At 42.7% G+C, this 15,796-nt stretch overlaps 1 protein-coding gene across 1 annotated transcript in view; it reads left to right on the top strand.

Moving 5' to 3' along the window:
• The window catches only part of NDC80 (NDC80 kinetochore complex component), a 62,565-nt gene extending 50,532 nt beyond the window's left edge, over nucleotides 1–12,033 (top strand). The window contains exon 17 of the mRNA XM_047087086.1: nucleotides 11,632–12,033. Within this exon, the coding sequence (XP_046943042.1) occupies nucleotides 11,632–11,769 (138 nt within the window). The 3' untranslated portion in view covers nucleotides 11,770–12,033. The remainder of the gene's footprint in view (nucleotides 1–11,631) is intronic.
• Nucleotides 12,034–15,796: the final 3,763 nt, after the last annotated feature.

Consider the following 15,796-nt stretch of genomic DNA (forward strand, 5'->3'; position numbering starts at 1 on the left):
CTTTAAAATTCCTGGGTAGTTTTTTAGATGGCAATATATTTCCAATTGTGAATGGATTAAGAGGAAAAAAACTCATTATATCACATTGACAGTCTTCCATTTATTGAAAACAGAACATATGGTATTGTTACAGCAAATACGTGACACCCAGAAAGAGACACGTGACACGCACTCGGAAAATCAGGAAAGACTGTTTATTTTGCACCAGTGCTAGCCCTGCGGAGTCACCTGCAAAGGCTGAGCCCTTAGCCCTGGTGCTGGCCTTCTTTCATGCCTGGCTAGCTTCTAGGCACTTGGAAACATTCTATTGGCTGCACCATGGGGTGGGGTACTATCGGTTGTACTACATGGGCAGCTGGCTGATGCAACTGAGGCAAGCAAGATTACAGAAGCCAAAAGCATGCAAGGGGAGTATCCAGCCTCAGACATCTGGCTGGCCCCTTTTTTATCTGCTCTTGCCCGCATTCCTTCTCATTACCCCCTCTTGATTCTCAGGCTTCTGTAGCCTTAGAGAAAATCAGTTTGTGGGGGGCAGGGAACCCCTTGCTGTCACAGGAGGAGGGGCAAAAACCATTCTGGCTTCTTCCTGCTGAACAGGGGCATCAAAGGGAGGGGTGTGATAGGTAGGGTTCTTCATCCAATGGGAAGTAGTGACAGCTATAATGGTCCAACTGGAGCATCATCTGGAGTTTATAGCTTCTAGGCCAGAGGAAACAAACCTGGTTAGCATGTTCAGAATATAAGGACCAAACAGGAGGGCTATGAAAAGCATTAGGAGAAGACCAGCTAAAGGGAGGATCCAGGATGCCCAGTTCCATATGTTGCTCCAAGAGTTCCATGAGTCTGCTAATTCTTGCCTCCGTTTGATGATCCACTCCCTTAGTTGTCGGGCCATATCTCTAACTATCCCTGATTGGTTAACATAGAAGCAGCATTCCTCATTTAGGAAGAGACACTGTCCTCCTTTTTCAGGAGTTAACAGGTCTAGCCCTCTCCTGTCTTATAAGACTACTGCTGCTAAGGAGTCTACTTGATCCTGTAAAACCACGAGACATTTGGCCACTCATTCTATGTCATCCATTAGGTCCTTGGATAATTTATGATAATAAGTGGTTGAGGAGTTAATAGGGTAACATTTACAGTTGCCTGTGTGATTGGAGTAGCTGCTTAAAGGGGCGGGGGGCCTGTGGAAAGCAGAGCCATCAGGCTCTGGCCAGACTGGGAATGGTATCACTGAGGAGGCAATGAGTTGTACTCAACATCTGGTGCAGACAGGGATCTAAATCAAGTGGTCTGCCCAATTCAAGTCTAGGCAAAGGCCAATAGGTTGGGTTAGCAGTGACCCAACAGGCATGGAGAACATCAGGGCAGGTTGGATCAGGCAGCCCCCAATAGCGTCTTATTTTTATTTTTCCCATCCAGTAAGTTCTCCCATTCCTGTTAAGGTAGTGATCCTCCTGGCATTATAACATCTGTCTGGCATGTGGGGATAAACAGTGGCACAGAGGCATGGTATTATCTCATCTTTTATGGCCAGAGGAGCATGAGAAGGAATGGGAATAGGGAAGGGAATATGAGCAGAGGAAGAGATAGTGGAGTAATAGGGCAACCTGGGCCTGTAATATAGGGCTTTCCCTCATGGAGGCAAAAGACAGCAGAAGATCCTTTGACACATCCCTCCAGTCAGGGAGGAAGGTTCCAAGAGTGGCAGTGGTAAGTGGAACAAGTACACGGTTGGTAAGTGGAGAAGATTCCTTTTGAGCATGTTAGGAACAGGTATATGTGCAACAGGGATAGGAGACAAGGCTGATTCAGCATTGGAGAGAATGATTCCATCCTGAGGTAGGAGACAGTTATAAAGGCAGAGAACAAACATGCAGAGAAAGATATCAATCACAACTCAGATCATCTACAGCTAAGGAGAATAAGGCATCCTGACACTAATAAGTAGAGGAAGGCTAACAAGGGTTTGTGACTGAGGTGCCAATCTGCAGGAATAACTTGTGTCGGCCCCTACAGCAAAGAGTATAGCAACAAGTATGGAAAGAGAAATAGGGATGACAATGAAATTTGAGAGAACGAGTTGCTGTAATTCATTTAGGTCACTTCATGATTTCCTTAAGCTTCTGGTTATAGAGTGTTCTCAGGTGTTGGCTGCAGGCTGCTTATCGTCTGCCATCTTTTTAAGGGTGATCTGTAGAGGACTTTTCTGGTTAGCAGTTACTTTCCATTCCAAGTGGTTATCAGGTGACAGATGGGCTGCCTCTACTTGTGAACAGTGGATCCAGGCAGTTAGTCCTGCAACCTTGAGGGCTATGGGCATGGTTAGCACAACTAAATAGGGTCCCTTCCAGGTAGGTTTCATTGGTTCCCTTTGCCGATCTTTTATCCAAACCTGATCCCCAGGTTTTTGAGGGTGTACAGTTGTTCCTAGGGAAATGGGTATCTTGTCTGTCACCCATCTATGTATCTCAAATATAGTTTTCCCTAATCCTTTTAGTTGTTTTTGTATTTCCAAATTCCCTAGCTCTGTCAAGTCTCCCCTGAATTTGACTACTAGGTGGGGTCTTCTCTATAGGATCTCAAATGGGGAGAATCCTATTTTTGTCTGTGGTGTACAGCATATTCGGAGAACTAGGGGTAGTATATCTGGCCAGGGCAAGTTAGTTTCCTGACATAGTGTGGCCATGGCTAATTAAGGGTCTGGTTCACACATTCCACTTTCCCTGAACTCTGGGGCCTGTAGGCTGCATGTAAGTTCCATTGGATACCTAGGGTTTTGGACTTGTTGCAGCACCTCGGGCACAAAGGTTGGGCCGTTGTCTGAGCCTATGGTTAACGGCATTCCATGTCTGGGAATGATACCCCTTAGCAGAGCATTAGTTGCTTCTCTTGCTTTTTCAGTGCATGTAGGGTAGGCCTCAACCCAACCTGAAAATGTGCAGATGAATACCAGAAGAAATTTATATCCTCCAATGGGTCTTATTTTGGTAAAGTCCACCTCCAAATCTTCAAAGGATGCTTGACCACAGCATTAGATTCCCATGAGCCCATTAGGGCCTTATTTAGCGTTATTTTGAGCACAGGGGCAGTGTTGAGAGATCGAGGTACAGAGGGATGGGAATCGAGCAATTACATAGTAACAGCTCAGTAAGATTTCAAGGGCGGTTTTTCCTAGGCGGGTGAGCTCATGCTTTTGGGAGAGCCACCTAGTGGCTAGCTGTTCCCATATATATACTCTTTGGTCTAGAAGTACCCACCATGTTTCTTTTGTCTGGCTTCCCTTTTCCTGTTGTGCCCATTTTGTTTCTTGGATTGTGTACCTTGGGGAAGTTGGCAGTTCCAGGACCAGCATGATTTTCGAAGGTGTTGTTTGTTCTCCTGCTGCTTGTTTAGCTGCAACGTCTGCCCATCAGTTACCTTCTGCCACTGAGTCTTTTTCTCTTTCGTGTCCCTTGCAGTGAATGACTGCTACTTCCCTTAGTTCCCAGACTGCACTTAATATTTTCAGGATTTCTTCCCGATTTTTTATTTCTTTTCCTCCTGCAGTCAAAAGTCCTCTCCTTGTAGAGAGCCCCATGTATATGTAAAGTGGCAAAGGCATAGCGCAAGTCAGTGTGTATGTTGACCCATTTGTCTTTACTGAGTTCTAGTGTTCTTATTGGGGCCCACAGCTGCTCTTTGGGCTGACCACCCTTGTGGAAGGGCCTTTGCTTCTATGACCTCAAAATCAGAGATTACTGCATAACCGGCATGTCTTTTGCCTTCATTCATGAAGCTGCTGCCATCGGTGTACAGGATGAGGTCAGGATTTTGTAAGGGCCTGTCTGATAGTTCGGGTCAGCTAGAATATACTTCATCAAGTACCTCTAAACAATCATGCTCTGGGGGCCCCACCGCTGCCAGCAGGAAAGTGACAGGGTTTAGAGTTTTTACGGCTTCCGGTCTTATTCATGGGTCTTCCTATAGTAGTCCCTGATATTGTGTCATCCCAGCATGAGTTAGCAAGTGTTGCCCTCTGGCATTCATCATGGTAATAACAGAATGGGGAACCTTAATATTTAGGTTTTGTCCCAACATGAGTTTATCTGCTGCCTTGATTAAAAGTGTGGTGGCTGCCAGGGCCCTCAAACAGGGTGGCCATCCTACTGCAACTGAGTCAGTCTGCTCTGAAAGGTATGCCACTGGTCTTTGCCAAGGTCCAACGAAATTCCTGGGTGAGAACCCCCAGGGCTACCCCATTGCTTTCATGTACGAGCAGGTTGAAATCTCGTGGTACATCTGGGAGTCCCAAGGCTGGTGCCTCTGTAAGTTTTGTTTTTATGGTCTTGAATACCTCTTCTTGATTAGGGTCCCAAAAAAGGGGTGCCCTTTCTTCCCCCCTTTAGTGCTTCGTATAGAGGTCTAGCCAACTCCGAGAACCCTGGGATCTATATTCAACAGAATCCTGCTGCTCCCAGGAACTCTCGGATCTGCCCACGGGTAGTGGGAACTGGAATGGCACAGACTGCCTGTTTCCTTTTGGCTCCCACCATCCATTTACCTTGGGTAATTTTGAAGCCCAAATACTTAACTTCCTGTTGACAGATCCGTGCCTTTTTCTTTGATACCCGGTATCCCGCCTCTGATAGTAGCCTGAGTAGGGCCCTGGTTCCTCCCAGCTTTTGGTTTGCATGCAACTGGCTAGCAGGAGATTGTCCATTTATTTATTGGAGGAGTCCCATCCCAGAAACCTGGCTAAGTCAGATGGCAGCGCCCCACAAGTTTGGTGAATTTTTGAATCCTTGTGGCAGCCTAGTCCAAATGAATTGTTCCTGTGCCCCTGTGGTAGGGTTTTCCCATTCAAAGGCAAATAGGGGTTGACAATTAGGCCTTAGCTAGAGACAGAAGAATATGTCCTTTAAATCCAGACATATGAGCCATCCTGCCTCAGAGGGTATGAGTCCTAGTAGAGTGTATGGGTTAGGCAACCCTGAATGCAGTGTGATGACTGCTTCATTAATTGCTCTTAGGTCCTGTACAGGGTGGTAATCATTTGTCCCAGGCTTTTTCACAGGCAGCAGGGGAGTATTCCATGGGGACTGACATCATCTTAGAAGTCCCCATTTGAGTAAACTGTCCAAGTGTGTCTTGATCCCCAGGTGTGCCACCTGTGGGACCATATATTGGTGTATTTTGACTGGTTGAGTCCCTGGCTTTAGGTCAGTTAATATTAGGGGGTGTTTTTTTTGCCAGACCAGGGTGGTTTCCTTCTGCCCAAACTGAAGGGAATTCAGCTTCTAGCTTGGGGGCCACAGTTGGCTCACCAGGAGGGGAAGTGTATAATCTCCGTTCCTCTTCTCATGGAATCATCAGGGACAAAATCATGGGCTGGGTCTTTTCATTTAGGCACAATTGTATCTCTCTATCCAAGGTGAAGGCTATTCCTGCACCCAACTTGTCAAGGAGGTCTCTACATAACAGTGAGACCAGGCAGTCAGGTAGATACAGGAATTCATGAACTGCTTGGTGACCACCCAGCTGGCATTGTTGGGGACCACAAAATGTCCTTTGAGTTTGCATCTCAGTGACTCCTATGATGGTGACTTCTCGACCAGACAGAGGTGCCACCTTCTGTGTCACACAGAGTGTTCAGCCCCAGTGTCGACCATGAAGTCTATTGTCTAGCCTTGGGCTTCATTTTGACCATGGGCTCATGGGGGTCCAGTTGGATAAAGCCAGTTTTTCCTAATCAGAGTCCACTCCTGCCAGTCCAATCAGGTCAGCCTTGTGTGGTTCTGGTTAGTAGTGGCAGGCTGGAGCAGAAGTTTTTGGTTTTCCCTTTTGGCATTTGGGGCATTCATTTTTCCAGTGTCCAGATTCCTTGCAGTAGGCACATTGATCCTGTTCCCGTGGTGCCCTTCATTTTTGTTCTTGAATCCCTTGTAGTTTCTGTGGGGCCCCTTCCAGAGGGGATGGTCGCCCCAAGGCTGTGACCAGCAGAGCTGCCTTTTGTTTCATTCTTTGGTCTGCCTCCTTTCTAGCAACTCAATCCCAATTTACAAAAACCTTGTTGGCAATTTTCAGTAGTTCAGTGGGATTCTTTCTAGAGAATCCTTCCAATTTTTGGAACTTCTGTCTAATGTCACTTTGGGCCTATCCCATGAAGGTAGTATTGACCATGTGCTGGATTTGGGGGGCTTCTGAGTCGAATGGAGTGTAAAATCTGAAGGCTTCACGTAATCTTTCATAGAAGTCAGCTGGACTCTCTTCTGCTTTTTAGGACCTCAGATACCTTTGCCATGTTGGTGGGCTTTTGGCCCCTGCTTTTACCTCTTGGAGGGAGGCAAGTCAGTATCTTTCTAATCTGGCCCTTCCCACTTCTGTGTTGGGGTCCCAGCAGGGTTCTCTTCGGGCATAGCCTCCCATGCCCAAGCCTCAAAGTCTAGTTGTTCATCTGGTGCCTGAGTCTGGAGCCTTTTTCTGGCTTCGGTGACTATTCATTGGTGCTCTTCTGTGTTGAAAAGGGTGAGCAGAAGCTGCTTACAGTCAACCCAAGCAGGGAAGTGAGACTGAAATATGAATTCTAGGAGATCTATCATCACCTGCGGCTTCTCAGAGTAGGGCAGTATGTGCTGTTTCCAGTTGAGGAGGTCAGTAGTGAAGAATGGTTGGTAGTAGAAAATTGATCCCCCCTCTCATAGGATCCCGTCAGTGGCATCCTAGTCTCCCCTAGTCTCCCACAGTGGCATATGAATTGCCATTAGGGACCTTGGACCTTGAGCTGTAGACCTAAGGCATCTTCCTACCGGTTCAGGTGTCTCTGGTTGGGGTGGACTGGCTGCTGGCGGAGACGAGACTGACGGGAGTAGACTGTCAGGCAGGTGAGGTTTCCCTCCCTCAATTGATGGGATGCTGGGGGCATATGGTGGTAGAAATGGAAGAATTTCTGAATTTTCCTGGAAGATGGGGGGCAATTTTTTCTGCTGTGAGGTCTTCTCGCCCCGTGGCACTAAGACCCTTCATTGTCCCTTACTATTAACGCAGAACCGGACTCAAGGAAGCTTGACTGGGGCTATTTCCAGCCATTGATCGATGTATGGGAATGGGTTCTGGTGGCCCGGGTCTCCAGTAACTACTTTATAAACAGCTCGGACTGTGGGGACATCTAGGGTGCCCTCAGGGGGCCAGCATATACCGAAGGTAGGCCATTCTAATTCACAGAGGGTGTGTAACTTCCCGGGGGTCAATTTGACCCCATAGTCACCTGAAAATCCCTTTTTAAAATTCTTAATCATATACTCTAAAACCATTGGTTTTGAGGAATTTCCCCCCAATCCTAGTATCCTAGATGGGTCCCTCCCAATGTACGGTGTCACAAGACAAACACAAGAGAAGAGGTTGTTTTACCTGCCCGGCCACTCCCCTCATGGGGATTAGACATCTCTTAGCATTGGCAGGTCAGTATAAAACCCCTGACTTGGATCCTGCCTTGAGCCATATGAGGTCATCGGAATTTCAGGGTAGGACCCACTCATGCTCTGTAGCCAAAACCGTGGAGCACAGGCATTCAACACACACATTCAGACAGATTACAGACTTCCACCCAAGACTTCCCTGTTCTGTGTCGTACCTCTGTCGCCTGGGAGGTGATCAAGCTCCCCTTTCACCTCTAGAGTGAGCCTGAACTCACTCTGATGTCCCCGGGACACTTACCGATCTGACATCCTGAAACAGGCCTTTTCTATTCCCCTGGAGTCCGTTCAAGCGCAGTGGTGGCCGGCTGTTGTCAGGCCCGGCAAGGGTCGGGGTCCAGTGAAATCACCGGTGGATACGCCTTCCTTTCCATCACACGGGCTGGTGATAAGTGGCCTCTCCGCTGGCCTCCAACAGTGGTGGCTCAACAGGCCAGCGTGGCTGTCGACTTCCTGGCCAACACACCAAAAATGTTACAGCAAATACTTGGCACCCAGGAAGAGGGAAGCAACATGCACTCAGGGAATCAGAAAAGACAGATTATTTTGTACCAGTGCCAGCCCAGCAGAGTCCTCTCCAAAGGCTAACACCTGAGCCCTGGTGCTGGCCTTCTTTTATGCCTGACTAGCTTCTGGGTACTTGGAAACATCTTATTGGCTGCATGGGGGGGTCACTATTGGTTGTGTTATGCAGACAGTTGGCTGATGCAAGAGGCAAGCAAGATTACAGAAGCCAAAAGCATGCAAGGGGAGTGTCTGCTTCAACATCTGGCTGGCCCCTTTTTTATCCTCTCTTGCCGGCTTTCCTTCTCAATATCCTACCTCCCCTCCTTTCTGCTAAAAGACATTGATCTGCATTTTCTTGTTTGCCAGTGCTCTTCACTTTCCTAAGAACTAGGAAAAACATGCTGGATCCTACATCACAAAACCTGGATTCTACCTACTTCTTCCTAATTCAGCCACTTAATGGTTCTATAGCCTTCCATGGATTCTTTTTCAACCAGTTAATTTGTTAAATTTTAACCAGAGACCAGAAAACTATTTGAGTAATTACTTTCTCATTCTCCAAAGGATGATGTATAATAGATGCCTAAAAGAAAAATTCATTCACAACATATAATGGTTGGCACATAATTGGCAAGTATGGAAGGAGCACATAAGTCTACCAATCATCTTTAAAAACCTAATATGGGGAAATTTTACAATTGGTGAAGTTTGAAGAAAACAGGAGTTTGTATCTAATGGTATCTTTAGAAGGAATATTTTTCTTCTGGGGCAAAGCATTTCTTTGAGCAGTTGCTGGTTGGAGCCTCATGTAGGTCCTCATGTGGCTTGGTATTCTAGACTAGGAGACAGCAAACTACATATAGTCCACAAGCCAAATTATTTGGCCCTTTTCGGGAAGAGGTTTCTGACTCCTGTTCTAGACTCCTTCCTTCTTGAGGGGCACAAAATCTTTTTTGTCTGTTTAGATGCTCAAAAATTGTTGTTAAGCTATAATAACTAATCCATTGTAGTATTGATGCATATAAACCAATCTCTCTGATTCAGAGTACAGAAATAGATGATGAGCAAAGACAAACTGATTTATGAGAGAGGTACTATTGCAAACCAGTGGGGTGAAATGAATTTTTCAATTAACGGAGTTGGGATTCCTACCTTAAACCCTAGAAACAAATCACTTCAAGATGGATTAAGAAATTAATGTGAGGCTAAATTTTTAACTTTTAGAAGAATTACGGGCACTATATATACACCTCAGGAGTTGTAAAGAAGTTCTTAAATTAGACACAAGGAGTACAAACCACAAAAGAAATTATTTATAAATTCAGTTTTGTTAAAATTGAGATCTCTATATCAAAACATAAAGAGTGGAAAGTTAAGCCACAAAACAGTAGATGATATTTTTTAAACAACTTAATAAAGGGAGGCACCTGGGTGGCTCAGTAGGTTGTATCCTGACTCTTGATTTCAGCCCTGGCTCGTGGATTCAAGCCCTGTGTTGGGCTCTGCACTGACAGTGTGGAGCCTGCTTGGGATCCTCTCTCTGTCTCCCTCTCTTTCTGCCTCTCCCCTGCTCATGCAGTCTTGCTCTTGCTCTCGCTCTCGCTGTCAGATAAATAAAGGGAAGGGGCACCTGGGTGGCTCAGTCAGTAGAACGTCTGACTTCAGCTCAGGTCATGATCTCGCAGCTTGTGAGCCCGACATCTGGCTCTGTGCTGACAGCTTGGAGCCTGGAGCCTGCTTCAGATTCTGTGTCTCCCCCTCTCTCTGCCCCTTCCTTGCTTGTGCGCGCTTTCTCTCTCTCTCTCTCTCTCTCTCTCTCTCTCTCTCTCTCTCTCTCTCCGTGTGTGTGTCTCTGTCTCTCTGTCTCTCTCTCTCAAAAATAAACATTAAAAAAAAATTTTAATAAATAAAGGGAAAAAAAACAACTAATAAAGAATTAACATCCAGATACATAATGACCTCTGGAAAATAAGTGCAGAAAGTGGGCAAAAGACTTGAATGGGAATTTCACAGAAAGCTAATAAGGCCAATAAACATATGAAAAGATACACCACTTCCCACCCTTAAGAAATTGGCAAAAAAAAGTTTGAGAATACTAAATGCCAGCAAGAATATGGAGAATTGCAAGTTTTTATTTATACTGCTCAGGTTTTAAATTGATGTTAACAATTTTAGAAAACAATTTGGCAATAAGATGGTACAGTTCCATTCTAGGTATTTAATTAAATTTTTACACTGTGTGCTGGGGTACTGTACTACGTTGGCTAGTATTCCCCCCAAAATTCATGTCTATCCAGAATCTCATAATATGACCTTATTTGAAAATAAAGTCTTTGTGGATGTAGTAGTTAAGACGAGGTCATACTAGATTAGAGTAGGCCCTCAATCTAGGGACTAATGTCCTTATAATAGTCCATGCGAACATGGAGGCAGAAATTAGAGTGACACACCTGCAAGGTAAGTATTACCCAGAACTGCTAGAAGCTGGTAAGAGGCAAAGGATTCTTCCCTAGAGCCTTGAGATAGAGTGGCCCTGTCAGCATCTTGATTTTGGACTTTAATCCTCCAAAACTATGAGAGAATAAATTCCTGTTGTTTCAAGCCATCTAATATATTGTAATTTGTTACAGTATAATTGAAATAGTAAGAAAACAACCCGGTTATTGGCAAGTACACACACCATATCAAAAGCATTAAACCATCATTCACATGAGAAAACACCCTATATTAGTTTCCTGTTGCTGCTATAACAAATTACCCCAATTTAATGGCTTAAAGCAACACAGATTTATTTCCTTTTATTTCTGGAAGTCAGGAGTATAAAATGGGCCTCCCAGGCTACAATCTTTCTAGAGACTCTAGAGGGGAATCTGTTTGTTTTTTTCCATTTTCTAGAGCCAACTACACTCCTTGGCTTGTGCCCTCTTCATCTCCAAAGCCAACAGCACAGCATCTTCTATCCCCTCTGACCTCTCTTCTGTCTTTATATTTTCTCTCTGACTCTCACACTGCTGATTACCTCTTATCAGGACCCTTGTGATTATATTGGACCCACCAGGACAATGCAAAATAGTCTCCTTTTCTTAATATCCTTAACATAATCACATCTGTAAAATTCCTTTGCTGTGTAAAGATAACATATTCATAGGCTCTGGGGATTAGGCCATGGACATCTTTGAATAGGCTGCTATTCAGCCTGCCATACCTGGGAACAAATAAAAATTCGTTTGTAGTAAAATGGATAAGTAAATGTTGATACATTCATGAGTAGAAACTATATAGCAGTACATAAATAAACTGAAACTATCTGCATTAACATCAGTGAATCAAAATACTGGGTGGAAAAAAGTCAAAGAATATTATATTTAATATCATTCAGTAAATATGAAGGTTAAAACTAGGTACCACTAAACTAGTATATTGTTTAGAGTTACATACATACATATCTGTGTGAGGTGGAGGGTAAAGTATAAAGAATAGCAAAGCACTGTTCAGGAGAGTGTTTGGCTCTGGGGAAATGATTAGGAAAGGGCATAAAAGGAGATTCAAGAGCATCCCTTTTACTCCTGCCCTTAACAGTTGTTACATGCTTGTTTGTACACTTCACAATTAAATTCTTTGAAAGAAATTAATGTTTTTTATATTAACAATTGTTTATTGTTTCTACTAGAAACATCTTGAAGAGCAGATTGCTAAAGTTGATAGAGAATACGAAGAATACATGTCTGAAGATCTCTTGGAAAATATTAGAGAGATTGGAGACAAGTATAAAAAGAAAGCTGCTCTACTTAAGGCTTCTGATGAATGAAGATAAAATTAAGCAAGAACTTTATTAACAAGTGTAAATTTTTAAATGTCCTTTGTAGGTTCGAAAAATCTCTTAACATATCCTATACCCCTCCTTACAATGAAGTCTCATGACCATATCTTCCCAAGCCTGTGAAATATTTTTATATCTTTTATAAACCTAGTTTATTAATTTAAAGTATGTATAACCTGAAATTATGATAACTTGTTGGATTGTTGTCTTTAGGTGTGAAAGACTAGTTGTATTATGTACCCAGAGTTAATAAAATTACATCAATAAAGTGTGTTTTTCCCTGATTTCTCAACTGAACTTCAGATGGTCAGAAGATAGTTATTCTCATCTAAACCAGGAGTCAACAAACTGGACCACATGCAATCACACCCATTCATTGACATATCTGACTGTTTTCATACTACAATGGCAATGTTTATTATAGGAGACAGAGACCATATGGCCTGCAGAGCCAAAAATGTGTTCTATCTGGCCCTTTACACAAAGTTTGCCAGTCCCTGGTATAAACTATACAAATGTCAGGACTCTTTAACTAAAAACATGGTCCAACTCACTCCTTATTCAGAGCCAAGAATCTTTCTGGTTTCATGCTACCATTACTCTGAAATAAGCAGAAGAATATGGAATGTGAGAATCAGAAGAAATAAAATAATCTTCTTTAATCCCCTTATTTAGAGATGAGAATTCATTTCTAGAGAAGTTCTCATTTACCTCTGATGACACCTCTTCATAGCAGTAGAAGCCACACAGGAACTTACACATTACACAACTCTGACTACAGCCAGCCACAGGAGCTGTGAAATACGTATGTTTTGGATGGTGAGGAAGTGGTAAGATTTTTGGAGGTCTAAATTGTTAGGAAGCTCCTTAAATTGAACTGACATCTGCCCCCAGTTGAACTTTCTATTCAAACTTTACTACAACTCTAATGCAAGTCAGAATGAAGAACATGTTAAAATGAAATGTACACAATATAAGAGCCCAGAATGGAATTCCAGCAAAACTTTGTGAAAGGAGGTCACACAGCCTGAGTGAGTGGGATGAACAAAGACAGGTCATAATTGAGAGATAATAGGATACGATTAATAGTCACCAATGTAGTCGAGAATCTTGACTCTTAACATGCAGCAGAACCTTCGTCAATGATGGAAATATTTTATCTGCACTATCCAGTATGGTGCCAGCCATATGTATCTATCGTGCACTCAAATGACACATCTGTTTATTACAAAGACAGCTCAAGAGGTTTACCACTCAAATGTGGTATGGAAATTGCAGCATTAGCATCACCTGGGATTTGGTGTTTTAGTTAAAAACACTCTTGGCCCCACCTACTGAATCAGAATCTGAACCTTTTATAGTGTATTGACATAAACTATGCATATTTAAATTTTTGTAAGTTTTGACATCCATATACACCTAGAAAACCATCACAAACTAATGAATATATCCATCACCACTAAGTTTCCTTGTGGCCCTTTGCAATCTTCTCTTGCCCCTGACAGCTGTCCCACACCTATCCCCAGACAAGCACTGCTCTCCTTTCTGTTACTGTAGTATAATAATTTAGTATATATGTTTGCATGGCTTCTTGCAGAATATTTTGAGATCTATGTTTTTTTGGAGGTCCAGGTTGCACTGGATATCAGTAGTTCATTTCTTTTTGCTGACTAGTGTTGCATTATATGAATATATTGAGTTTGTTTATCCATTCATCTGTTGGGTATTTGGGTTCTTTACAGTTTCTTACAAAGAAAGTCATGAACATTCAAGTGTTTGTACGGACATATGCTTTCATTTCTCAGGTAAACACCTAGGAGTGGAATGGCTAGTTCATACAAGGTAGGGGCATATTTGACTTTTATAAAATTCGTGAAATATTTTCTATAGTGATGGTACCATATGTTCCTACCTACAGTGTATGAGACTTCCCAGTTACTCACATGCTTACCCACATATAGTATGGTCAGTCTTTAATTTTAGACATCCTAAAGGGACCTAAAGGGGTGTGGTCCTATCTCATTGTGATATTAATATGCACTTCCTTAATGTTAAGCATTTTTTCATCTGCTTATTTGTCAGCCATATATTTCATGACGAGTGTATCTTCAAATATTTGCCCATATTTTTACTGGGTTGTTCCTTATTACTGATTTGCAAGGCTGTTTATATGTTCTAGGTATAAGACCTACATGTTTTGGAAATATTTTCTCCAAGCCATGGCTTGCCTTTTCATTTTCTTAATAGTGTCTTTTGAAGAGGAAAAGTTAATTTTGATGAAGCCCAATTTATTTCTACTTTTATACTTTCTGCATTTTGTGAAGTATTTAAGGAATCTTTGCCAAACACAAGAAATCTTTGCCAACATCGCTATGCTTTTCACCTATTTTATTCTAGAAGTTCTACTGGTTCTTTTGATTCTACTGAACCAAAAATCAGAATCCAAACCTGAATCTTTGAGAGGTCTCCAAGTTGGGGCGCCTGGGTGGCTCAATCAGTTAAGCAACTGACTTCAGCTCAGATCATGATCTCACTGTTCATGAGTTCAAGCCCCATATCAGGCTCTGTGCTGACAGCTCAGAGCCTGGAGCCTGCTTCAGATGCTGTGTCTCCCTCTCTTTCTGCCTCTCCCTCACTCATGCTGTCTCTGTCTCTCAAAAATAAATAAAAACATTTTTTTAAAGTTTTAAAAAAATAAAAGCCCCCCAAGTTGTTTGTATTTACATTAAAATTTGAGATGCACTACTTTAAAGTCACCACTAAAGTATTATTAATGTAATATTATTTAATAGTGACTTTAGAAATGAAAGGAAAGACGTACTAAGTTCAACCAAAATTATTGCCTAAGCACAATCTCAGACATGTTCAAGAGGCAAAAGTGATCAGCAAATTTGTAGGACACTTTTCACTCAACATATTTTACCTCACTTTATATACAGTTTCCTCCTGAATTCCTAAGGACAACGCATGTCTACACCATTGAGGTAGATATTATTCCAGTTTAAAAGTTCTAAGAATCCTAGAGTCAGAAAAGGCTTTAGATATCATACAGTTCAACTTCTCAATCAGTAAGGAATACTGCCCCTGGCATTTTTTTTTTTAAGTTTATTTACTTGAAAGAGTGTGCATGTAAGCTAGCAAAGGAGGGGCAGAAAGAGAGGGAGAGAATCTCAAGGAGGCTCCATGCTGTCAGCACAGAGCCCAGTCCCACAAACCATAAGATCATAACCTGAACCGAAATCAAGAGTCGGACACAACCTACTGAGCCACCCAGGCGCCCCTCCCTTGGCATTTTTGTAGATGATGTATCTAGTCCTGGTCTGAATACTTTCAGGGATAGGTCTGCTTCCAAATTCCTTAATTACTTCAAAGCATTGATAGTTGCACAATGCTACTTGCCAGAAGGTTCTATCTTATAATGGCCAAAACCTGCCTTCATGTAACTTCCTCTAGTTCCATCTTTTTGTCATAGAATATTTATCATAGTCTCCAGTTCCATTTAGGGACTCCAATGATCTATTATTGTTTATCTTATGTTCAATCCCGTGCTTGATGAAATCAATCTGCAATTTTTTAGAAATTTTTTGTTTATTTATTTTGAGAGAGAGTGAGTGGGAGAGGGGGACAGAGAGAGAGGGAGAGAATCAAAAGCAGACCCTGCACTGTGGCGCAGAGCCCGACACAGGGCTTGAACTAATGAACCATGAGATCACAACATGAGCCAAAGTCAGGAGTCAATGCTTAACCAACTGAGCCACTCAGGCACCCCACAGTCTCTTCCCAATTATTTTAATCTCTTTGTTATTCGACCTTGTTTTCAATGTTACTATGTCCTCTATGGAAGTATGTTTATTTATTTTATTTTTTATTTTTTTATCTTTATTATTTTTAGTTTACATCCAAGTTAGTTAGCATATAGTACAACAGTGAATTCAGGAGTAGATTCCTTAATGCCCCTTACCCATTTAGCCCATCCACCCTCCCACAATCCCTCCAGCAACCCTCTGTTCTCCAT

The sequence above is a fragment of the Lynx rufus genome, unplaced genomic scaffold (assembly GCF_022079265.1).
Source record: "Lynx rufus isolate CCGP_SWC_20201006 ecotype Redwood Valley unplaced genomic scaffold, mLynRuf1.p SCAF_22, whole genome shotgun sequence".
In the NCBI taxonomy this organism is placed as follows: Eukaryota; Metazoa; Chordata; class Mammalia; order Carnivora; family Felidae; genus Lynx; species Lynx rufus.